The following is a 27,966-nucleotide window of genomic DNA, read 5'->3' on the forward strand; positions in this document are numbered from 1 at the left end:
TAATCATCTGGTGCAGGGTAGTGCAGGCATTGAGTTTTAAGGGCGTGCGAGTGCGATTCGCACGCGCCGCACGCCTGAAAATGCGCCGAGGTGCGATTTTTAAGACGCCTCAAAAAAAAAAAAAAAAAAAAAAAAAAAATTTTTTTTTTTTTTTTTTTTTTTTTGATTTAGAATGTCCCTGGAACTTAAGAATGTCCCTGAAAAATTTTTAGAAATAAAAAAAAAATTACAAAAGATTTAAAAATTATTAATTCATGTTTCAAAATAGGCAAATTTATAATTGATGTTCACATTGCAACCTATTTATGATGTAAAGAAGCATACAAAACAAATGCATTTGAAAATCATTCATAGATTATTATGTGAACATAAGTTACGAATTTGCCTATTTTAAACAAGAATTTATAATTTTTTAAATCTTTTGTAATTTTTTGTATTTTTATTAAATTAATTACAAATGACACTAGCAATTAGTCCAAGGTCCAGGGACATTCTAAATCCAGGGGAATATAAAAATGTAAAAAACAAAATTAAAAAATTACGGTAGATTGTGATATGAACACAATACAACTTTGCCCCTTTGTGCATACCAACTTGTAAAATAATTTTTTCTTGTTATTGTATTTTTTTTTTTAATTACTAATGATACAAGCAAAGTTATCACCAAAGCTAATTTACAGCTAAAAGACATCTTTGCAGAATGCACCGCTCATTACCCCAGAGCTTAACCGTGGCCAATTAAAAAAAGTACATGTAGTCACAATATTGCTAAGTTTTAACTGAAAATGAAATCATAGTCATACACCAGTTTTGAAAAAGCACACCTTGATTTATTTAGGTGTGCGATTTGCAGCACACCTAAGAGCACACCTCGGGTTATCCAGGCGTGCGATTTACAGCACACCTGTCACTTTGCAAAACTCAATGCCTGGTAGTGGCAAGGGCGTTGCTTGTGGCGAATACCGACACATTATAAATTATCTCGATATAAGGATCTAGTGCCTTTAAATAGCCTGTGGTTCTGTACAGCCGATAGTATCAGATGAGAGAGGGAGATAGAGAGAGCAAATTTAATAATCATCATGATGTGCAATATGCACGGCGGATCCAAACAGAAAAATGGAGTGCGCCGCATACGCTCGATATCAACTTTGACTCGACTCAGCACGGGCATTGCCCTCTCGGTCAACAGAGCGGATTCGCTAATCGGCGAGTGGATATAGGAGTCCGATTTTACAGGGATCTAATACGTGAACCAAAGCATAAAATGACTTGAAATCAAAGATTACCGTGAGATTACAAGGTGCTACGCCTTTGGGTAAAATGACATCAATTCTGCTTTTTCTAAATTTGATGGAATCAAGTTTGTTTGTGAACCTTCGAATGACACATACATCGTCATGATGCATATTGTACAATGATGCTTGTTTTGGAACACCGATATTATTACTAAGTCACCTCAACAGAGACTTGAGAAACATGCTATAGTCGGAACAGGGCCTAATATAACCAAGGAACACAAAATCTTTTCTAGGCCATTGCAATTTGTATCAGAACGGAACGCCAAAGTGCGGTCATTTTTCACCAGAAAGAACATCTGCACGGCAATGCAGCCGTAGTAATGCGTGCGTAACACGGCAAGAGATAGGCATACCACACAGCTACACTCCGGGGACAAGCCGGCAAGCTCACTGAACAGGACCGCCATGAGGACATTCACTCAGTGCACTGTGGAATATGCATACGGTAAGTTTTATGATGTTGTTGGTGTTTTGAGATGTAAATTATTATTTTATACTACTATTATATTATCTATTTATTTGCTGGTTTAACTGATTAGGCCCATCTAATAATAAACTGGGAATTGGGAAGAAATACCAACATGAATGATCAATTCATAGAATTTACAATAAAAATTTCGCATCATATTTGTAAGTGATTGGGCCTATAGATGCAACAAGCAGCAGCCAACTTGCATGCTTGTAGGCCTAGTGATAATTGAATATCCACTTTGGTCTGTTTTAATTTCTTTAAAAAAATATTAATATAGGCCCTACTTTTTAAAAATCTATAGAAATCAGAGCTACATGTTATTTTCTGTTCTCATTGTCATTTGAAGCTCTAGTCTACTGTATGTGATAATTGTATGAACAATTTTTTCCTTGGTATAAATCAAGATAGATGACTCTTCTTAACTATTTTATATTTATGTTTGTTTTGTTTTTCTATTCTTTTTTTAATTTTACAGAGGATCTAGAAAGACAAGAATTGGGCTTATTGGATATCTGCTGGACAAACGGGACAAATGAAAATAACGAGATTACAGGACAGCTTTGTTGAAGCCTGAGACGGGTTTAGAAATTTATAATATTAGAATGGTTTCAACCATTCCTTGTAAGGAAGGATTATAAAAGGAGAGAAAATTCCATACAGCTCATTTCAGAGCTACAATAAATACAACGGCAAAGTAAACAAATTCATCCGATGTTGATGTGCAATATAATAAATATAATTATTTGAAACTGATCACAAGAAATTGACACGAAGAAAGACATTTCTGGATGTTTGGAATCCTCAAGGCTGCATGATACTTTATAAATCATTGAAATATAACAGACAGTAGTTCAAGTGCTGAATCATTTGGTAAGTGTTTTAAATATAATTTTTTGTTTACAAAGTTTTGAATCTTGTGTTTACAAATTATCAAAACAATTTTATGTTCTAAAATATTCTAATGAAATGAAGACCCCGTGAAATGTCAACAGAATGTTCATAACATTTTTAAACTGTACAGTGATTGAATACTATACAAAGGCCTTGCAAACAACCAACAAACAAAAAACAAACCAAAGAAAAACAAACCTTTGTATTGATTTTAAAATAAAAACAAACCACATTTATAATATTTATAAACTGACTGTGTTTGACTCGTAATATTTTGTAACTTGTCTTGTCATGTGTATTTAATACCGCATGTGGTACATTTTTGTACACTCATGCTTGTAGCGCTTGTACATCATGATGCGCGCATCTGTACTATCCTAGGGGTTATCAAGCGGTCAGGTTAGTGCATTGACTGTCATGTGCGCTGCACTTGTACCATAACATTGGGGTTATTAGCGGTCAACTATGGGTCATGATCACTGTCATGATGTGTGTAACCAATTGTATGGAAATGATGTTTGTAAACAAAGAGTGATTCTGAGTCGAAAGGAAAAAAAAGTGATTCTGATAGATTTTGCAAATTCAAAACTTGAACATGTTTTAAGGCCAAGTAAAATAAATAACACGTAGGCCTATCGCCTCTGCCCTCGCCGATTTTTGGAGATTTCAAATTAAACATTTTTGTAATGTTTCTTCTGAAAAGACATGTTAAAAAGCTCTTGGTTATCATTTAACACATGTGCCAGCGCACATTGCATATACATGTTATTACGTGGCTTAAGTAATATGATGAATATGGCCAGTGTATGCGGTGCATCAACAACATGCGTGCATCAGCAAATGCAAAGAACTAAAACTAGTATGTTGAACTATGCCCAGTCCATGGACCAGGGTTGATTTCGTAAAAGTGATTAAATATTTTTTATATTTAATATGCTGTAGGATTTCATAATACAACTGAGTTCTGACTTGGATTATTTCTTTCTTGGGCGTCCGCGTACAAGATGCTGTAAAACATGCGTGTTCAGTAGGCCTACTCATGCATCGCATGCATGCAGCGGTCGCCGCAGCCGAGTGAAAAGGGGTGATTTAATTAAGTGATATCTCTTCATATTCTGTTGGCCTAGTTCTAATTTTTCAAAAGTTAGTTAATAACACGCCTCATTTTGTAGTAACATACATCCCCACTGTTTATTGAAGTGTCAGTCTTGAAATATCTTTGATTCTACATTGCATGTTTAGACAAACAATAAAATTAATGTGAAAGGGTGCAATTTTTGTGTGATTTTATTGTAAAAAAAATTCAAACTTAAAAACATTGTTTTATTCCAATAAATGACAAAAACATTGAGTATTATGTACCTTATAAGGCTCCTTACTTGCTTTCTGTTTTGGCACTGTTTTATCAGAGTTTGAAAGCAACTTTATCTTACATGGCCCGCCGCTTCGATTATTGCGTGCAGTACAGCGATCGAGCCGTGGCGTTTAGTCAATTTCGTGCGTATTTCATCAGTGGAGAAAACAAAAACTGAACGCACGAATCGGCAAACCTAATTATCGTGTTTCAATGGGAGTGAAACTGCCGTGTATGAAGCAATAACCCAGTGGACATTCAATTTCCTTACATGGTTATATGTGGCCATCATATTAAAGCTTATATGCTTCAGCTTACATGTAACCTATGGCTAAAACTGATACATCACAGGAAATGTATCAAACTCCTATAGTATTGATTTAAAAATATAGCTGGAATTTTTCACGAGGTTTCTATTTATGCACTTTTGTCAGTAAGTTGCAGAACAGTGAATTAAGAAGGCGGCCAAATATTTTTGACTTAATTTGTAGCTGTTTCAAACAACAATTATAAAAGAAACTACTTAGTACAGTGAAAATTTTGACATATTAACCCGTACGCCTGCAGGGCTTTTTGGCGACTGGAAGGGAAATAGAAGGAAGGAATAAAGAGAGAAAACAAAGAAGTTGTTTGCTCCGAGTGGGATTCGAACCTGAGACCTCTCACATGCCAAGCACTTTATAGCCATGGGTCTGTCGCTGGCCGAGCCAATATTTCATTCAATTTGAGGTAAAACACAGAAAAGAAGTTAGGTTAAGGGTGTCTACTATTAATATTTATTTGAGTTTTTATGTCCAGTGGGCATGTAGATTGTTTTTATGCAAGATTTGACAGCTAGCCCTGTGTCTTTATGTGGCGGGTTCATTATTTGGGGTGTTGTATCTAGTCTTTGAACTAATTGTTTGTTTTCATATTTCTGTTTATTTACAGTTATTAGGGATTTCAGGTGCTATTATAGTTCTCATCAGATTTGCTGAAGATGAAGATTCATGTGAGTATTTGGATTTAATAATGAAAGAAAACCCATCTGCAATAGCTGCCAGGTATTAGATTTCTTAATCTGTACAATATAGAATGCAGAAGTCAAATGCCTATATGGCAGCTATTGCAGATAGGGCTTTCTTGGCCTAACACCTCAATATCAAGGGTTTGGGGCAAGAATGCCCAATCATAGCTGCCAGGTGTCGTATAATACAGAATGACAATACAGAAATTGTCAAATGCCTATATGGCAGCTATTGCAGATAGGATCTTCTTGCACTAACATATCAATATTTATTACATCATAATAATTAACTCATAATAACAATCACTACAACCAATAATATGTGACACGATCTGATGTAAAGTAGCCAAAGGGGGCAACTGTTACACTGAGATACAGGGAAAAATTGCAGGAGCAAAAACTTACAAAATAAGCAAATTAGCAAATAAATGCTAATAACTTTTCAACAAAGAATGCAAGGATGTAATGATTTCCGCAATAATATGCTTGATTACTGAGCTTGATGATGATAATTACTCTACTTTTATTTTATTTTATTTTTATTTAATGACATCTTTAACGAGGGTAAACCCTGATCAGTGCAAGCACTGCTTTCCACAGGGGCCCTCGATACAATAATTGCTACTTTTAAAATTGCCTGATCCTTTGGTTTGGTTGGTTCAGATTGTGTCATATATGTAGCCCATTCAACTTGCTATCAAAAGTGAATACTTTCTCAAAAAGTTGAAGTTTTAGACATTGTCAACCGCAGAAGTCACAAACTTTTTAATGGATTGTGTTTGGTAACAACACCCTGAATGCAACCTAGAAATTTTCTGACACTGAAATGTGCCAAGAATCGTGCAGTGATTTAGTTCAGAAGTGGAATTTTCAGCTTGATAGCTAGTCTTTAGCCAGTCATGGTTTGGTTAACCCAACTAAACTTTTCAAACAATTTTTGAAATCTTACCTTTGGAGAAGGAAAATGCTCACTTTTGGGATTTTGAATTAATAAAAATATCATACCTTTTGCTACTCCAAATCACTTTCATGCCTATTTTTACAGGACCGAGGGCCCATTTTTTCGAAATAACTTGTGAGCCAGATTCCTGTGAATAAATGGTGAACATGAGGAGTACTTTTGGTAATATCTGTTCGAAATAGCCCTCCTAATCCAGAAGTATTTTGAGACCTGCTAGCAAATCTCATTAACATTATTGAATCAGGAGAATAATTTTCAGAAAGTGCAGGCCTTGATGTTAGAAATCTATATTTTTCCCCTTGCTCTTTAAGATTATTCATATTCATTAATTAGGGGTTCATTCATAGGATGAGGGCATGATCGCTGTTTATGCCCGAGACGTGAGTTGTGGGCATAAATCAACGATCATGCCCGAAATTCAATGAATGAACCCTGTTCATACATACCCAACATTCTTTAACATTGTAAGCAATTTAATACAAATGAAACTAATAAGGGATTACAAGTTTAAATAACATTTCCGTACCGTTTTCCTTCAAAAATTGGGAGTAAATGAGTAGGCCTACTTGCAGGAAGCAGCTCGGCTCATGAGGTCAACGGCCGGGAGTCAACGTGTTCATCTTTTGTGCTCCGTGTGAGATGGGCACGGTGACATGCACGTGTATGCAACACTAGCAAACCGTGGATCGTGTTAATTGGGTTTCAATGCTGCATGACGCAGCTTATTTATGTCCTGTGTGCTGGTCATAAACTGAATTTATGACCAGCATAAGGGCCCGAATCCAATCAAAAATGTCGTTATATCGTGAGTATGTATGAAAACCAATTTATACATGCAACATATAACATATTAATACAGATTTCATGTTGACACCTGCGATATGTATGTACATCATACACACAACCAAATGGCACCTGATCAGTCTGGTTAGACTTATTAATAGCAATATCATAGCCATCACTGTAGGCTTATGACAGTGTAGATGTGGAGAGGATATCTTACACTTCCCACAATGCATTTCTTCCATTTTAATCATCTGCACTGATCTGTAACATGGGTCGATAGTGACAAAAAGAACAATGAGTAGAGCACATCCAGAGCTTGCAAATTATGTTTAATTCATGACTATTGGTCTCATGTTTAGCTGGTCCGACGAGTAGGACTTTTTTTCTAAGTTACCAGACTATACTCATTTCACACTATGATTACTATCTGACATGATGCAAGAAAGACGAATCGCGAAAGTCCAGTGACCGCACCGCGCCGCCCCCGGGTGGGGCTGTTAGTGTATTTTTGTGGTTAATCTTTCTTGAGCGATCCGAGTTAGAGTATAGTTGGTAACTAAGAAAAAAAAACAGGTCCTACTCGTCGGACTATGTTTAGCCAGTCTATTCTCAACATGTATACAAGTGGAACATGTACAAAGAAATAGAAGTGGCATAGCGTCGGTCGCATCACATAATTATAATCACATACTGATCTATGTGACGCAACACACTTTTCCAGAAAAGCGCTATTGAAAGTTCTGTTGTTGGATTCGGCTTCTTACTTATTTCTCAATGGAATTTCCTCGTCAGTGTATCTATACAGTGTGGGCCAAAAACAACTTTACCCAATTTCAGAGGGTGGTTGCTCAAATTGTAGAAGAGCTATTCATGATATTGTTACATATTCTAAATGTATATCTTTCTAAAAGTATATGATGAAGAAATGAAAGCAAAAGAAGCCAAATTAACAAAATGGTGCTAGTTTTATCATCAGAGGGTTAAAATCACTTTGTCCACATGTAATTCAATGGGATATGTCCGATTGCTGAGTAAGGCATACATGTGCGTTAGACATACGTGTAATTGGTAAACACGTTTGGCTTGTCTTTGAAAAGTGATAATTGTTTTACATGTATGAACGAGATACAATCGATTTTAATCCCCATTTACATGTCATGTACTCGAACTTCACTCCTGTCATTGACCAACAGTTTGCATAAAAATTATATAATTACAAAGGTTTCACCTGGTGCAATTTTTGAATTTCATATATTTGTGCATTTTGTGACTGCGAGGCTTATTTCTAAATAGGTTTGTAAGATGTCAAGATAAAGCAATTCACACCACAAGAGAGGGCTTTTATGGCAGAGGTTTACTTAAGAACAAAAAGCTTTTTGGTAGTGCAGCGTCAATTTCGGATTTGTTTCCCGAACGTAAGAGTCCGGCTAAAACCTACCATAACTCTTCATACGAACAACTTTCACAACTTTGGAAATGTGATGAATAGATGCCAAGCACAAAGTGGACGTCTATGAACTGGCCGTTCATCTGCAAATATTGCAGCGGTTAAAAGGGAACTTGCAACTAACCTCAGAGTCAGTTCTCAACGCAACAATTTGCCGAATATACCACGAACGCAATAAGTGTAATAACATATAACTTTCTTGTACATGTTGTAGATAACATTTCGTAATGCCAAAAATGAGGTCTGAGGTTACAATTGAATACATGAATACAAAAGCCACCTAAGTCCATGCGAAGTTATTTTGAGAGAAAAACCCGTGTATCATTTTAATTCCTTCAGTTAGATTTACCTGGTCAATATGGTAAGTTTTACGTGCAAATGAGTGGATTAACCTGTATTATGTATGACGATTAGCATTTCAGGGACTTCGTGGGGTTCATTTTAAATTTTGGACTTAGGTGGTTTTTTGAATCATATACAAAGACAACAATGTTAGAATGAGATTACCACTAGTAAGATAATACAAAATAAAGCACACAGGTATGTATAATGTTGATAAGCATTCTGCCATGTAATATAAACCACACACTTTCCTTTATTTAACCCATTTTTTGTTCAAAAGTCATCCTCTAGCAATGAATGTGTTACAAGTGGACTTTTATACATACTGGATTTCAATCAATGTGTTACAAGACTCAAATCATGGAATTGGGTGATTCTTTCATACATGCTATTTTTCACATGCCCAATAGACACAGAGAATGAATTTGAGTTGTTCTTTCATGCATATGACAGGCCTATGTATAGCAACAATTTCCCATGCTTAACTCAATTTGGCCAAAGTATGGACTTAGGTGGCTTTTGTATTCATATATTCAATTGCTTTTATGCATATTTGAAGAGAATTGTTTTTTATATCTTTGCAGTATGAACGCTGCCTATCGTGACGAAATATCGTAGCTTGACAATTAAATTGTTTATGTTTGATTTATTTGATTGTGTTATATAAAATTACGGAACAAATGTGTGCGTATACGGTCTGGTTCTCATTCTCTATCGAACTCGCTATTGCAAGTGATGCGACGCGACAGCCAGTAGGCCATGGCGTGGACAAAAGACATTTTGACCCTCTGATATAAAATAAGCGTCACGTTTTTACTTTAATACATTTTTGAATAGTTTTTTCACCAAATACTCTTAAAAAGATGTTCTTTACGAATATGTGAAAATAATTTGAAGCAGACTTTTCAATTTTGAGATATGAACCTTTTAAATTGGGTAAAGTTGTTTTTGGCCCACCCTGTATAGGCCTAAAGAAGAGACTTGGAAGTTTCGTTTTGGTGAAATTGATATCCATTAATTAGAAAGAATTAAGGTCTGTAAGTTGGTGGATTTGAAGAGCTCAAGAACATATTGCTTCACACCAATTTTCTCAAAAAAGTAAAAAATCTCAAAATAGAACCATTCATGATGCAACCGACAATATGCATGATGTAATGAGGTGGTGTATCATGTTGCAAAGGATTTTGGATAGAGTGAGGTATCTTGTCTGGTGTAGATGCATGATATGAAGGAAGCCAAGGTACGCAATGAATGGCATCCCATCATGCAACATTCCAGTCACTCAAACCAGCCAATGAGGGGGGGGGCACTCAAGTTTCACAGTGTACAAAGATTCTCAATTCAGATTATACCCTAAACAGGATTTGCCCTTTTGAGCAAAAAACACCCCTAAACAGAAATTTAGCATGGTTTTGCAACGAATTTGATCCCCAAAACAGGATTGCACAGGTCTGAAAGGTAACCAGCATTAGCAGGATTTTATCTTGAGGTTTTTGATAAAATAAATGTTTTTGTTTATAATTTTCTGATATTCATGCTTGGGAAACACGCTTTGTGAAAAAGCGGTAAAATGGCCCCTAAACCACCAACTAGAAATTTAGAAACAGGCATTTTGATGCCCTACTCAGGATTCATGCAATTCATGTTCATTCTCTGAAACAGTGAAACTTGAGTGCTCCCCCCCCCTCCCCCTGGGGCAATATCATTTCAAAATGTTGATGTTCCATCCATGATAGTCAGCCTCAGACCCACGCTCAAGTGGGAAAGGTGCCCACTTTGTATAGAAAGTTGATTTTCCCCCCCCCTGGGGCAATATCATTTCAAAATGTTGATGTTCCATCCATGATAGTCAGCCTCAGACCCACGCTCAAGTGGGAAAGGTGCCCACTTTGTATAGAAAGTTGATTTTTCCCACTGAACACGATTCTGAATGCCAATAATTGCCCATAAGTGTGTTTCATGGGGGTGCTACCTCAGGTACAGGGTCCAAATTATTTGTTCAATTCGTCGGTCACAACGCATAGTGGCATACGTGAAGGATAAATATGTTTCTGAAAAAAATGTGTTTGAAGGATATGTTACTAAAAATGGAGTCAATATGCCTCCACTGTTATCTCTCAGTGGCCCGATAGATACCATTTGAAAGAAGTTTAAGGTTCAAACTGTGATACTGTATAATAGCTCAAATGGAGTAACTGTTTTAGGATATAGCTACTGTTAGTTACTCTAAACTTATACGTCACTAATATGAAACGGAAAATTTGGAAAAATCACTATTCACCACTACCGTAAATACTCATTATGTTCTTACTATCGAGCGCTTCATGCAAACATGAAGAGCCCCATCCACAAAAGTGTCTTGGTTTTGAGCAAATCATCGATATACATAGTTACATACGAACAAGTAAACCTGCAAATTTGTATCTCAACCCCATTAGCTCAGTTGGTAAAGCGCCTGACTTTGGTACAATTTCATGTTTTCAAAAGCACTCAATAGTAAGCAGTAAAACACATATGCTAACTATCAAGTTTTTACGGTATGTGTTGCGACCAGGGCATAGGAAAAATATTTCCTGTCTGGGAACTTAAACTATGTTGGTTTAAATTTTCTGTGAAATTCATGAGTGCCTTTGTCGCCGCCTTAACGCTCGCCCTTTTAAAGTAAGAAATCACCATTCTGAGGCTCTAATTCAGGCATGAGAGTGGGCTTTGATAAAAAAAAAACTCTCAAATATTATTATACCTGCCAACATTGAAAACCTAGAAAACAGAGTACATGGCGTAACGAGGGGCGTGAAGCGCCTGAGTATCGCCTCTGACAGCGAAGGGGTTGAGGGGCTAAGCCCCCAAAGCTAGAGGGTTTCTACACTGTAAAAACCCTTGTAAGACCCTTCACAGAAGACACATTTTATAGAAAAACAACAATAAAGAACAAGGTGAAAATGAATCCCTAGGCTTTTATACACTTTGATTAGGGATTTATACTCCATATCTAGCAACAATTTCAATACATATTTGATGACTGCAATGAAAAAAATGTGAAAAAACATTCTGGGATCTGTTTTTATAAGTTTGAAAAATATGCTTCCTTCACACAGAAAATGTGCTTTTAAAAATGCAGTTTCCTATACTTTTGTACATAACGATCATTCATTGAAGCCATTTTTTGGCTTTATAACAAGGCCTACGTGACTGATAGGACATTGATATGATGCACAATACAAAGGTGAAAATTTAAAAAAAAATCCATTTTTTCTTAATTTTTTCAAAGTTTTTGGTGACTTTAGAGAACCTCTAGACCTATTCTGAAGGTTTGCATTTCAGGAGGGATTTATACTCCATATCTGGCAACAATTTCAACACAATCATTTGATGACTGCAACCTTTGAAATATGAAAACACATTCTGGGTCCCGTTTTTACAAGTTTGACAAATATGCTTCCTTCACATAGAAAATGTGCTTTTAAAAATGCAGTTTCCTATACTTTTGTACATAACGATCATTCACTGAAGCGATTTTTTGACTTTATAACAAGGCCTACGTGACTGATAGGACACTGATATAATGCACAATACAAAGTTAAAAATTCAGAAAAAAAAATCCATTAAAAAAAACATGTCAAAGTTTTTGTTGACTTTGGAGAACCACTAGGCGTATTCTGAAGTGCTAGGATCATTCCCAGTTATTTTGAAAAAAATTGGAAAAAAATTACAAAAAAATTACAGTTTGTTATCCGTAATATGGAAACCACTAACTAATGTTTACCTCTTCATCTATCACATTATTATACATGCATTCGTTTTCTATGCATTTATAATATGTGCTAGATGAAGAGGTAAACATTAGTTAGTGGTTTGCATATATAAGGATAACAAACTGTAATTTTTTTATAATTTTTTTCCAATTGTTTTCAAATTAACTGTGAAAGATCCTAGAATAGGTCCAGTGGTTCTCCAAAGTCGTCGAAAACTTTGGAAAAGAAAAAAATTTAAATTAAAAAAATTTTTTTTTTTTTTTTTTAATTTTTTTTTTTTTAAATTTTTTTTTCTGTTACCTCCAATTTTTTTTCTGGGAACGGAGCGGCCGCGTTACCGCGGATTTCGAGGGCCTGGTTGCGACCGACAAATTTCAATGGTCTGTTTTCTGAACAATTTCAAAATGCCTCCCCCGACTCAAATTTCAAAATATCACTATGTGTGTTTTTTACAATGCATTATGGGAAGACATGAATTCCTGGAGTACATAAAAGCAACAATACATCTCCTGGGTATTGAATCTGTCTATTGAAAGGGGAGATATTGCAATGGGAGATATGACTTGCATGGGACTCACTGTGAAATGGGCAATGCTGATTGAGAGAAAGAAAATGATGAGCGATATCACAGATGTAATATGAGGGAAATGTAGGGGATTGAAAATTATTATTGGGGCTGTGTAGCTGTGTAATGATGGAGGGAAGGAGAAAGAACTTTAAAGTGGGGAAAAAGTAGGGAATACTAAAGGAAATGAGTGTGATTGTATTGAAATCTATACCTTATATTTGGCGGAGGAAAGAAGAAATGACTTCCCCTTGAGCAGGATTTGAATCCGAGACTCTTAGGCATTTTGGATGTGAATAAAAGTGCTTTAATCTATCCCTCAAGTTGGCTAAGGAAAGAAGAAACTCATCTTTGACTAGGATTTGAACCTGGGACCTTTGGGTTTCTAGATGCTCTTACCAAACCTCACAGGCTTCTCTCACTTAGCAGATTGACGCTGTGGCCCCCATCATTTCATAAACCATTTAGACTTGTAGCTATAGAAACACATGTTGTATACATACCCCACAAAAGTTAGAAAAGAGGTGGAAAAGTAATGGAGAAGGCCTCTTGTTGAAAGAAAAATGGTGATAATTGTGGAATACTGCAGATTAGGCCCTTCACAATTAATTCTTAGTTTCCTGTTTCATGGTTGAAAACCAGGGATGAGGCGACTTTTAATTATTAATTATTAATTATCTTTTATTTTCTTTATTTTAAAATAAGTGGTCGCAACCTACATCAAGCCATTTTGACAAGGAGCATGAATTAATTATTTTACTACTATGTTTGATTTTATACATAAGTAATGGTACAATTAGGTTCTATGTTTATTCATCATTATAGATGATATGATCAAATTCAGAAAGTAGCAAATGGTAGTCATTAAAAGTTATTTTTAAAGAGAAAATCCAAAATATAAATAAAATAATTAAATATTTTGCAATTCTCTACTTTGGACGCGGGCGGGAAACAGGAAACTAAGAATCAATTGTAATTGGCCTTAGTATGTTAGAAAATAATACTGGGTTTCTGATTAATTGAAAAGAAGGAAGGGCTTACCCTATAGATACATTGTATAAAATTAATCCCATCAGAAAGACTTATTTTCACCTTGGTTTAGACTCAAGTAAGTAGGACAGCTGAGGTACAAAGGGGGAAAGGAATGGCAGAAAAGAAAGACATTGGAAAGTGACAAGGGGGAAACTGATACAAGTAAGTCATGTATTGGAGAAACCTATTGAGACAGGTTGAAGCAGGCCTGGGTTTAACCCTATAAGAACTACCTGCTGATTGGCTACAAAGAAGTTTTCATTATCAATTGGCCCAATCAGCAACATTGTTAGAATAATTTCATCACACACACAAATTGGGGTGAATTATTTGTAAAGCTTCATTCTGATTGGTGATTACAGTGAAGATATCATGTAATTGACCAATCAGAGGCAATGTTAGATCAGCATGTATAGTGCTCAGGGGGTTAAGGATGAAAGAGGAGAGGAAATAGAGCAGAGCTTGTTGAAAGGAAAATGGAGGAAATCATTGGAGTGCTGCAGAGGAGGGAGAGAGGAAATGAGCTCATTTTGAAGGGGAAGAATGTTGTTGCGTCTGCAGCTGAGGGTGTGAGTTAAAATTGAGAGAGATGAAGGGTTCAGTGCACTTTCATAAGTCTGTGGTTAGTCTGTTTATAACACCTATTTGAAATACCGTACATCTAATATTAGCTCATTTCACAATGACATTCAGAACGAGAACCGATCCCATCCGAAAACCATGATACCCCAATCTCTGGATAGAGTGGCTACTTGGGATGTGTTTTGTGGAATGGCATTGTTGATCTTAAAGCACCTGCAAAATACAGGCTGTATCAAAATGATTGGTACCCGGCAATTTTTATGTTTACTGAAAAGCCCGCCTCTTCCAAATGGAACGTCAGATACTCTTGTAATTTCCAGAATGAAGAGTTTATGACTTGTTATACAATTAATCTTCAAATTACTTGGATCTTAGGTTGAATTGTGATGTGTCAGACTCATCCATAATTATCAATGAAAACTGATGGGTACCAATCATTTTGATACACCTTGTAGTATAGCGTGTGGGGTGTGATCTTGTTGTATTTTTGTGAGATTGTGGTAGTTTCAAGTGTGGCTCAAAATTAAGAGGGGATAAATGTGATTAGTGAAAACAAACATTTAAATAGGAATCTATTCCTTATGCAAATCACACATTATTGCTTTAATACTGCTTTTTCCCTTTTCCATTTTGATCACAATGTATGAAAGTGTGTCCATAGAGTCTCTGATAAATAAATTAATGAATCAACCAATCAATCATTCAACCAATCAATCAGTCAATCAATCTTTTATACAGCCTCTAACAATTTTACTAGAAAATTGAAGAAGAAAAACACAGACTCGCAAATCAATGGTTGTTGTTTTCTGCGTGAATAACCAAACCTTTTAGCATCTTTCTTTCTTTACCATTAAAAGAACAAGCTACTGTGTGTAAGTAATACATAAATACAACCTTTAAACCAAACATTCCACCCATGATCTTTGAAACAAACAGAATGTCACAAATCATTAATGTGCCCTTTTCACAATGCTCCGATTAATTTGTGAAGGAAACTTTACTGACCAGTGCAATCATCATTTGTATGTATCTATAAACAAGAGGAATACATCAACAACGGGCCTGTGCATTAGACGCATCAACATTTCAGCGAGCATGCCTTATTTCGCCCAAACTCTCTCAACAAGTAATACACAGTACTCAATTTTAGTTGGTATATTCAAATTGAAGTCATAGTTGGTCAGTGGCAAATACTGTTTCTCCATTGATGCAATACTGTTTCTATAGACACAATAGACAGTTGGCCAAATGCAGCTAGACAGCATGTCAAAAGATTACTTGGAGGAGACCAGTCCAGAATTGTCTTAAAGTTTCTGCCATCAGTCACAAAACTCACTTTGGGTCATACTGGCTTGGCTGGTGTTTTAATCAAATTTAACCAAATGAAGTCCATTGTGTAATAATGTTTTTCTTAAGTGTGAACAGTTCCTACAAAGAGGACACAGTATAGATAGTTGACCATAAATGAAAATAGACAGTATGTGAGGAAGTACTGCAAATAAAATTTTGCTTTCGGCCACATACATGTACTTAATCTGGTGTTTTGATCAAATTCAACCAAATGAAGTCCATCATCATGTAATAGTTGGTCAGTGGCAAATTAACATTTCTCCTTTCAGTTCCTCCAAAGTGGACACAATATAGATAGTTGACCAAATTCAGTTAGACATCAAACTACTCAGAAAGACCAGTCCTGAATTTGACTAAAACCGTTTTTGACATCAGTCTCATCTCCCATTCACTAGCATTTTCATTACAATCGCAAACCATTACAATTGGTAAAGCAAGAACCATGACAATCGGTCAAGACAAATGTTTCCCCATGATGTGAAAGGTTCGTCAATAAAGATAGTTGACCAAATACAGTTAGACAGTAAGTCAGGAAATACTCAGGCTCCCAAGAGACCAGTTCTGACTATAACTACAAGTTGTTTACTCATTCATTTCATATTATATCTGATTTATTTTGGCATTTGTCTGAATCTTAATAACATCTACTGTACCATCCCATGGAATGATGCAGTAACTGCTTCTCTAAGGCGGGTTGAAGGGAGCATGACGTAGTGGTATTTACATGCAAATATTGAGACGAATAAAGCTGACACACAAAGGAATGTCATGGGTTCCTATGAAGGAGATGACATGGCTTGATTTGATGCAAGGAGTGTCATTTCCGCCCCATGTACATAATTTTTGGGGGACTGGTGGAAACTGCCCAAAACTTGTTTTGATGTATATTATTGGCTTTAAATCAAGAACTGCAAGACCTACACCATTATTGACTTCCATGCTTCATTTCTTGTAAGATCAATGTATTATATAGGCTGATTTTGCAGGATTAAAAAAAAATCTGGAGGCAGCCTCTTTTGCATGGCACTGATTCCTCCTCTAAAATTACTGCCCTAAATTAGCCATATCAACATGACAAGAAATGCCCAACCAAAGCAGCCCAGTGATTTAAATCGGATAGTTCGTGTTTGAAACACAGTTCAAATTATTCATTGAATACCTGTCTGTACTTTTTGTCTGTAGCCGTTGGTGACAGGTAACTGATGGGACTCATGCTGACAGTACAGCTGCTCTATAAGCACAATGCAAAGTACACAGAGTTTAGGTTTTATCATACAAAACTTTATAAAATTACATTATTTCGTTAAAAATTCTCGGTTTATCACAAAATATCCTGGATGGATACTGGGCTTGTTTGTACTCATTTTAATGCAATTTCCATGCTGAAGCCAAATATGATCATGAAAATGAACATTTCTGAAATTTTTAAAAATTTTATTTTAAATTTTTGTGAATGGTTTGTGTGGATGAGCGCACGGAGAGGGGTAGTGTAGACAAAGTGGACTGAAGATGCTGGGTTTGGTCTATGCATGTCAACATTCTAGTATGTGAAGATTTTGAAATCTTATGAGGCCCATAAGAGGCCCATCAACATGATCAAAGGATAAAATGATATTTAAAGCTAGATATGTTTTGCATCATAAGAATTGTGACAGGGCCGTGACACTCGTATTCAATCCCTGTACAAAAAGTGAAGTCACTTTACGGCAGTTTGATTGACATATCGGCAGTTTGAGTGACGGTTGCTAAGGAGTTTGGTACCAAACTCGGTACCAAAGTAATTGATTGACAGTTTTGGTAGTTTGGTACCCTAAATTATGTTGATTGACAGTTTTTGGGTAGTTTGGTACCCTAAATTTGTCCAAGATGGCACCCATCGACTGCCAATTATTCGGACCCTTTCCAGCAAAAATACAGCTTATTTAGCCAGTCTCGTCATGGGGTCATCGAAGAGAATATTTTCCTAGCATATTGAGCTGACTCCTCAGCTATTTGGTTTTTCACGATATGATAGTAATGGAAAGATTCGACCAAATGTTCGCCGCTTTTTTTCGCCATTTATTTTTTTTTTTTGAAACGATGACGTAAACATGCATCATCTCTTCCACAGGTGATACACTCCTACACGCATACAGGGTACTATGCCATCACATGCATTATCGCGCATAGGCTGAATGACTGACTTCATTTGCGCAAACGAGTGGCTTATCCTATAGTATATTAGTACTTGAGAATCCTTGATTGTGATCGATTATACTTTTCAAAGTGTCATAATGCTTTAGGCATATCATATTTGGGCTATTCCATTTGAAATCCTGCATGAGGGTCGGGGGAGATTAAGGTTGTCTTCCATAGGGGCAGGGGTCGCATTAAGGAGTCCTTATTTTTTGATTTTGGCCATTTTGGACTCCTTAAATCTCAAGTTGAAAGTGACCAAAGGGTCCAATAAAAACTGTATGGACTCCTTAATTTTACGATGCACAGAGGCATAAATCAGCATAAGAATCATTGATTAAAAATTTAAAAAAAAAAGATCAGGAAATCTTTTGAATCACCATAGACCAAAGACACTAATAATTACACTGGAATATTTGACCAGTTCCAAAGTTTAGAATTTCGGACAGATGGACTCCTTAAATTTTCATTGGACCCCTTAAATGTTGATTTTGCAGTTACCAAAGGGTCCAGAAAATTAAATTGGACCCCTTGATTTTTTGTGCTTGCGCTACCCCTGCATATGGGGTGTATGTATTTCATATAGAATACCCCTATGTGCAGATATTGCATCACAAATTATTTATTCAGGAAAAAGACAAGATAAAAATTTAAAGAAAAAATGAAGCAGACTACAAATAATCAATATTTGTTTACCTTACAAATGGACACATCTAAAGTGCTGGGACAGGCCAAGTTCAGAGAAGATCTCTTACCCTTCCCAGAATCCTTTGCAACATAATGCATTGCATTGCCTCGTGTCATCAAATGACACTCCTGTGCAGTTTCCCTTTGTTTTCATTTTGAGAATAGACTGACTAAACATGGGTACATAATCAGGTAGTAAATACCTTTTGCAAGATCTTGATATGCTCTTTTTAATCAAGGTACATTTTGCCACTATTCTCTCGGTCGGGCTGACGTCACAAAGGGGGAATAGCCTTGTAAAACCAGTGTGCGCATGTGCAGTTCCCCTTTCTCGAGCTGGTTGCTATGCGCGCGCTTGTGCGAAGGGGACAATATTCCCGGATGTCCGACCGTGTGAATCGACCCAATTGTTGCACTGGACAGCAAATCAGTAAAGATAATTGAAATGTTAGAAATGCATTATGGGGAGTGTAAGATATCTTTTCTGGGCCAAGTTGTCCGTTGAACTTTGAAGACACCGGACATAGCAGTTAGGGGATTACACAACAAATATATTGTTTTATTCCACTGGGTTGACAAAGCCATTGGTTTAGTTAATTAACTTGGTTAAACTAAGAGTAGAGAAGATATCGCACACTTCCCACAATGCATTTCTTCCATTTCAGTTTTTGGTCTGATTTGCTATGGGCCGATACTGACAAAAAGTACCTCACACAGTGTCATCGCCCCGATATCTTCATGGCAGAAATCGCCATGGTAGGTTGAATCCACAGCCACGCTTGGCCATTTTGTTCCGACCTTTGAGACGCATAATGATTCGAGGGACCTGACTAAGGCTACTGACAATAGCCGGGTAATTGATTTCTCTCTGTGTGTGAGTAAGCTTGTATACGACATTGAGGTCAATGGTCATCGACTTTTATACTGCTTCCACGGGAGTAGTGAGTGCAGCTATAGCCTGCGTGCTGTAGTCCGTACAGGACCAACGCAATATAAAATTAGAATTTTGGTCAGTTTTTGAGTCAAGACGCACGGCCTTTTCTCAAGACGCAAGCTAACGACTATCATATCTGTTCAACACGTATTTTCAAGTGTATGAGACCAGATCTGGTTTCTTGAGACGTAAATCATTTACGGAGATATTCATCATTTTCTACCCCGGTATCCGAAGATTTTCGTCTGATATCAAAATCGTGCATAGCAATTCATGTGTATCGATCCCGGGTATTTATTTTAGTATCTCTGCTGCACCAAGTAATTATTATCCAGGCGATGTCGGTGTGCCTCAATTAACAGAGCACATCCATACATTGCAAATTATGTGTATTTCTTGACTATCTACCCATATTTAGCCAGTATATTATCAAAATGAAAATAAATGGAAGCTGTAAAGTTATGGAAGTGTCATTTGATAAAATGAGGTGATATATCATGTTGCAAAGGATTCTGGGAAGGGTAAGATAATCTCAGAACTAGGAGCTACATGTAGTTGCAGGTTTTATCCACAAGCACTGTATCTAGTAGCTATCTGTCATGGAGTGTGTTTCTACTGAACAAACGAAGCTGCAGCTGCCCCCTTTGCCCATCTGGCTAGGCCACTGGTTGGCAGTCAGAGCATTCAGAATGTGAAGCATGGTGATGCAAGATGCTTAGTTTAAACATGTTAATAAACACACAGATAAAAAAAAATTGGAATGAAAGAAGGAATTGGAGGAAGGAAATAAAGGATATTGTTAGGGTCATGATTCTCTTATTTTATGCAAAAATGATTTGTTTTTAAAAACCATGCATTTTCCACACACAGTAAGTTACATGATTCTTGCTCTGATGAGTTTGTGAGAAGCAATTTTGATGCACGTTTGTAGGGCTCATACACCTGTTCCGAATTTTGATATGCCATAGGCTTTGTGTTGTGATCATTTTGATCAGTGGTTGGTAAAAAAGAAAGCGTGATTTAGTTGACGTAGCAACGATCATATTTTAATGTGCACTACGACAGCGAATAAGTCTATCAGCAGGGAAAGAATTAATGCTGGTTATCAACCAGGTGATGGACTGACAATAAAGTCTGTCAGCAGGCAAAGGATTAATGCTGGTCATCAACCAGGTGATGGACTGACAATAGCTAGCCAGAAGACACAGTTTCACTCTTCCTCTAATCTCATTAATTCCCTATTGAACAACTATGGATTTTTAAAAGCTTTTTAACTCCAGAATCTTACATGTGCACTCAAATTTGAATTTTTTCTAAATTCCGTAAATTGCACCAATGTACATTTTGCTAAATGTATTTTTATAGTTCTAAGCAAACATAAATATTGGTATAATTTATATGATTGAATGCGTTATCAATTGGGACAGTTTATCAGAAAGGATTTTGTGTGAAAATTAAATTGTGTCATATATCAAAGCCCTTACCCATAGGGGATGGTATGGACTTGCAAATTGGTTTTCATTCCCTAGCGACTTTGAGATATGAACACACTAATTAGGTATTCAATTATTCACGTACAGCTTAAAGTCTCAACACAAGATGGATGTATTAAGCTGTTCCAAGCAGATTCTATCACTCCTGTGCAAGATTCAAGTTACAACCAGAGGAAATTGCAAAGCAAATATAGAGATGAGAAAGCTATTAGTTTATTTATTCAAAGAGAGAGAGAGAGAGTGAGAGGGGGGGGGAGATAGCGAGACAGAGAGAGTGTGTGTATAGAGAGAGGGGAGGTATAGAGATAGTGAGGGAGGTAGACAGTTACATGTATAAAGAGCGGGATATAGCTAGAAAGGGAGAAAGAGATAACTATACTTTGATCAGCTCGTAATCGGCAGATATTATTAGGCTTATATTACTACACCGAAAAGTAGACCCACGTTAAGAGTGATATAGTTGATCTGTCTGGTTTATATTTTGCGTGTAAAAGAATGTAGACATAGTATAGGACTTCAATTTATAATTTGTAATACTTCTGGCGAGATGTCACAAGACAATTCTCCCAATAAAATATATTGATATTAAACCGCGATGTTAAAGGCCCGCCAATTACGAGCTGATCAAACTATAGTTTAAAATCTAGACATATTAACTATTATGTTAGTTATGGGGAACGGAGGTACAGCGGTACGGGCGCTGCCTTGCAATCGGTGGATTGCGAAGTTCGAGTTTCTGGCGGTGCCATCGTGTTAGTGCACATGGGCAAGGTACTTTACCTTGCTTACTTCTCTCTAGCCAGAGGTGAAAAAAAAACCAGTAATTAAAATGTTGTCAAAATGCTGTTCAAAACAAAACTATTTGTTCAACACAATAACATTTTAATAATGTTCTGTAATCCAGCCACTGGTGTTTAATCCCCGCTGAGTCCTGATTTTTTTCTCTCTCAAAATTTTCATATGCCAGAATGCTTAAGCAAATTTAATTTTTAAACAATAACATTTTGTTACTATGTTTTGTAGAAACTTTCTGAAAATGATATAAAAACGTTGTTCAACTTTTCTTCCCAACATAGCAACGTTTTCTGGGAACCAGGTGCACTGTTTTGAAAATGTTATTAAAATGTTTCCTGGGTAGCTCTAAATCTGAATTTTGAATTTACATAATGCTCTCCTGTCATTGAATATTTAAATTTGCTGTACAACACAATAGTCTATTCTAGGCCAATGAACTAGATGTTAGTATTTTGTTTGTTTCATCAAAATATTAGAGCATCAAATAGAGGAGGCTTAAAAAAAAAAAAAAAAATTGTTTGTTTGTTCATAGAGGCTTATGAAACAGTTTTTTTTTTTTTTTTTTTTTTAGACATTGCACTTGAAACTGACAATTTGAAGACTGGTAAATAAGTCAAAACACACAGCACTTTACTGGTTTAACTCTTGAGATGGTTCTGCATGTTATACTGTTCATTTTCTTTGCATTTTCATTCTTTAATTTATACTAACCACTGTTTTATACGGTGTCCCATCGATGCCATACAAGAAATTTTAAAAAAAAAAAAAAAATTAAAAAAACCAAAAAAAATTAAAAACAAAAAAAATTAAAAATTCCAAAAAAACACAAAAAACGGTCGGGACCAGGGTACACGGTCGGTCGGACGTGGACAAACAAACTTTTTTTTTTTTGGCCTTATCAGCTACATTTGACTCCCCTTTGTGTAGCAGATGAAACCTTGGAGATCATTTGTGTAATTCCAGAGCAAATAATTAATACGAAGGTTACCTGAAGTCAACCAATTTTAATTAATGTTTAAAAGATTTGCCGGCAGCTGGAAATAAATACCCATATATAAGGGATTCTCTCCACTCTTTGCATATTGAAGAAAAATGCACAGAAGATGGAAACTTGTGAGATCTATAATTAGGATATTCCTGTTGAAATCCATACTCCCCTTGTGGAAGACATTACTTCAATCTCCCAAACAGGTGGATAGGTTTTAAATGGAGTCGGAAGTCGCCCATTCAGGTAACCCCATCTGAAATTCACACTCCTAGATGTGGAATATTAAGCCTGTGTCTTCCATTAGGGGTGTACTGATTTCAACTGGAATAGTCCATTGTATAATTCCAGAACAAATAATGAATACAAAGGTTACTCAGAGTCAACCCATTTTAATTAATAGCAAAGATTTGCTTGCAGCTTATATAAGGGATTGCTTCTATTAAAGTACATATTGAAGAAAATGATGCACAGGTTCAGAGCCAATCAAAACCCTTACTCTGAGATATTATATCATCTACCAGGCACAGTTCTTTAACCCCAAGATGTTGTATACTCATATAATGACCTTTGAGCATGTTGGGTACAAAAACTCATACTCCACAACTTGAGGTCAAATTTAGAGCTTTGCTTGTTTAATGGGGGTCATTGAGCTATGCCATTGGGAATGAGCTCATTTTGATTTCAAACACACTCATCTGTCAGGACACAGTTCTTTAACCCCAATATGTTTGTACATCCATAGAATAACCTTAGAACATGTTGGGTACAAAAACTCATACTCCACAACTTGAGGTCAAAGTTTGAGCTCACTCGTTTAATAGTAGTCATTGCACTGTGTCACTGTCTATGATGTCATTATGGCTTATAGCATCTATTGTGATCCCACTAATAGCACTTTTCAATTATTCAGAGAGCTTTTTAAAATCTCAATACAACAACTACAAAATGAGAAGTAAAAATATGGCTTTTCAAAGCAAATTTTCATTCCCCTGTCTCTCATTAAGCTTATTGCACGTAGTTGCTGAAGCACCATATGGTATGAATTGCTATTGCTAATTTATGGCAACTTTGGTTGCGAATGAGGGGAGGGGGAAGTAATGGTAGGCCGATCTGGAGATACAAATCCCATGATTTAAATTACCAGGACAAATTTGATCAAACCTTTGAGATGTGCATCTGCCTTTAGGTCTGTTTTATGTTTAAAACCAAACTTAACCCCATTTCGGACTATTTCAACATTGAAATTGCAAATGTGTGTGTGCTTTTACTGTATTTGCTGCATTTGTAGACCTTGCTGAAACATTTTGCAGAGTTCCTTTCATAAATTTAGCATACTGCTACCATTCAGCACATATTATTTTGCACAAGGTCCTATAATGCACGCGATTGATGTCACATACGTATACACAAAAAGGACCTTGCAAAACATATGTTGCTATTTTGGGAGCACGAGTGGCCGAGTGGATAAGGCGCCCGACTCATAATCCATAGGTTGCGAGTTCGAGCCCCGCTCGTGCCAACATGTTGTGTCCTTCAAGGGCAAGGCACTTTATCCTCATTGCCTATACTGGGGGGTGGGGTTGGGTTGGATTGGATCTTTTTTTTTATCTTTCCACATGTTTGTTTCAATGTTGCAAAATTGGCGCTGATTAAGCTGCTGCCTGCAAATTGCATTGTGTCTGTTTAGGTGTGTTTAATGTATAATTCTAGCAATTTGACCTGCGGGTCACCATTAGAGTTTGTAATAAAACCTTCCTTTTTTTTTACATATTTTGCTCCACTATGCCTTTTTTGCCCCATTACGCCATTGGGGGATGCTTAATTGTGTACATTCCTTGTGTACTTTCCTTGTGCACTAGGCCTGCATGCAAACTGTCAGCATATTTCATAGATGTCCTCTTTTGAAACATAAATAGGAAATTTAATACTTTTACTTCTATGATGATACCAGTGCTATTTATACCCAGGTATTATGGAATGGGATTTGATGTGGGTTAATTGTACACGTCTAGAGCCAATATCCTGTTAAGTCTTTTCCAACCTATTCACTTTTTTCTCATTGTTTGGAATCAATAACCCCCCCTTCCCTAATTATCAGGTGTGAGTTTGATTTCATTCCAAAATGGGAGTCACACATTCTGATGAACATAGCCATTATTTTTCAATCCCAGTAAATTCTAGCAGATAAATCTTGAATATAGTATGCTTTCAAAAGGGAGTTGTGCAATTAACAGAACAGCCCACTTGCATCTGGAATAAGAGATTCGGTATTATCAGAGAAAATAATGTGATAGCAGATAATTGACAGTTTAATAACCAAACTGCATGTATGCATGCGCATTATCCCACTATCACAGATTTGTTAACCATTTCAATGCCCAGATTGAAGGACGGTTCACTGCCTTACGATCATTCTAGCAGGCATGAGAATTTTCCTGCTTTTGCAGGATTTCCTGCTTTTTTGTGTTCCAAATTTCCACACTTTCTTTTAATTTCAGCCCGTTTTTTGCCTTTTTAGCCTCATTTCATGCGCTGTTTCAGACTTTTTCAAACTTTTCAGGTTTTTTCATCGATGATCATTCTCATGCCTGTTCTAGAACTAAATGTTCAAATGCGTTTGCTGCTGTATGTCAACTCATTCATGGCAGCTCTAAAATACCATACAAACAGAAACTGAATGCATATACTGTGTCTTATCTCAAGTTGCCAGTAACGCCATGTTGGATTTTGCAGTGGCAGATTCTAATCAGTGCGTTTACGCGTTTGCATCACCAGTGTACGGACAAATTGCCCTTTTACGCTTGTATGCATGCCTCGCGGGATTCAGTTATCGCACACAATTCAAAACTACCACTGTGAAATTCAACATGGCGTTACTCTCAACCTGAGATGAGACACAGTATAGAAAAAAAATGTGGTATAAAAAAAGCATCGCAGGGTCTATTTATGCATTTATCACTATTGTGTACACAAATGATTCTTGTGCAAACAGTACCTAAAGCATTGTCATTAAATGGTTATATAGGTTAATGAACGCGTAGGGAGAGAAATTAGACAAAAATAATGAACGTGCGCTGATGTTGATGTGTGCACACCCCTGTATTTGTATTTGAGACATTTTGTAAGTGATTTAAGGGGGTACTACACCCCTGGCCTTGGCCAATTTTGTGCCTATTTTTGCATTTTGCTCAAAAATTATAGCACATTGGTGACAAGTAAGATATGTAAATTAAAATGGCAAGGACTACAACTATATACTGCACTGGAAATTCAGCAACTCAAGGTAAGTAGTTATTGATTTATTGATCAAATATTGGTTTCCCCTCATTTTTGACTGTAACTCCACAACTGTTGTCTGTGCTGAAATAAAATTTCCGTGCAGTAGTTGTAGTCCTTGCCCCTATAATATACATATCTTACTTGTCACCAACAGTCCGGTCCGACTGCCTGATCAGAAGTACTGCTGAATCAGGCAGCATGTTGCCGAGTCAGGCAACACAGGCTTTGGTAACCCTTCCGAATTTGACAGACTAAGGACTAAATTGTTCATGGGGATTTTATAAAAGATCGGTGGAAATTTTACTTTGACACACATGAGCTACATGTAAGTTGACAATTTTTCACGTGGCGAAAAAAAATTCCACCGGGAGGAAAATAATTTAAATAAAAACAATTTCTAACAGTTTTTAAAAATTTGATTTAAATATGCAAATTAACTTTATTTTAACTAAAATTGATGAAAAAATTCTACTAATTGTACATCCATTGATAATTTTATATATTTTACCTACTTCTTTACTCTAAACCAAGAAATAAACGGTATATTAAAAGATGCTCTATTTGAAATAGAGCATTGCATTGTGGGATACCATGCTGCCTGACTCGGCAACATGCTGCCTGATTCGGCAGTATTTCCTGATCAGGCAGTCGGACCGGACTGACCAATGCGCTATAATTTTAGAGAAAAATGCAAAAATAGGCACAAAATTGGGCAGGGGTGTAGTACCCCCTTAAATCATTTACAAAATGTCTCAAATACAACCTTAAATAAGCCTTAAGATGACTTAGTGCCTCTGGCTTTAATTAGGTGGAATATGGTATGTGTGTGGCTTTCTCCACTTTTCACAGACCATGTGAAATGCAGCTAAGTGCTATATTGAGCACTCACACCCAGCATAATGTTTGGTTTTCTACTTGAATGTCGCTCATTTGATCCGATTGCAGGCCCAAGTAGACAAAGTAAAGAGCACAAATCAACAGGAAACATTATCTTTGTGTCTGCACAGACAATGTATTCAAAATAACAAAGTAAATATCAAGTAAGCAGCACAGTGATAATTTAGTTGTATATTTCCTTGGAATCAAGCATGTTGCTATCTTCAGTAGATAGCACTGACATTCATGGAAAATATTCAAACATCCTTGATGATTGCTGATAATTTAGATGCACATTTTCTTGGGATCAGGTTATCATTGGTCAGTTAATATCAGTAGTAGCCTGGGGAGTAGTAAAGTATCCTTGTTGATTGTTAGTAGTTTAGATGCATATTTTCTTGGATACTTACCAGTTGCTATCTTAAGTAGACAGCACTGACACTCATTAAAAGTATCCTTGTTGATTGTTGGTATTTCAGATGTATATTTTTTTTGGAATCAAGCCAGTTGCTATCTTCAGTAGACAGGCACTAAACACTCCTGAAAAGTATAGATATATATTTTCTTGGACCCAGACTTGTATTTAAATAAAGGCACTTAATTTAATGCCCATGTGACCAGATGGGCACTGACATTACAGCGTCTAGACAGGATGTCTGGAAAAGTGACCTTTGGTACAGCGGGTGGTCTTCCTGTGTAGCACATCTACTGATCACTTGGTGGTCTTGGTATGGCGTGGGTCACGTGGGCATTAAATTTAGTGCCTTTTATTTAATACCCTATGGTAACTGTTTAGTAGACAGCACTGAAACTCCTGAAAAGTATTAAAACATCCTTTAAACTGATTGTTGGTATTTTTGATGTATATTTTCTTGGACTCAGACCTGTTGCTATC

At 36.5% G+C, this 27,966-nt stretch overlaps 1 protein-coding gene across 4 annotated transcripts in view; it reads left to right on the plus strand.

Annotated features, from left to right (window-relative positions):
* The window catches only part of LOC140163146 (sodium/potassium-transporting ATPase subunit beta-1-interacting protein 1-like), a 155,105-nt gene that overhangs the window by 94,160 nt on the left and 32,979 nt on the right, over positions 1 to 27,966 (plus strand). For all 4 annotated transcript variants that reach the window (XM_072186524.1, XM_072186525.1, XM_072186527.1 and 1 more), the window contains exon 5: positions 4,949 to 5,009. In XM_072186524.1, coding sequence (XP_072042625.1) covers positions 4,949 to 5,009 — 61 coding nt within the window. The remainder of the gene's footprint in view (positions 1 to 4,948; positions 5,010 to 27,966) is intronic.

Source organism: Amphiura filiformis, chromosome 10, assembly GCF_039555335.1.
Source record: "Amphiura filiformis chromosome 10, Afil_fr2py, whole genome shotgun sequence".
Classification (NCBI taxonomy): Eukaryota; Metazoa; Echinodermata; class Ophiuroidea; order Amphilepidida; family Amphiuridae; genus Amphiura; species Amphiura filiformis.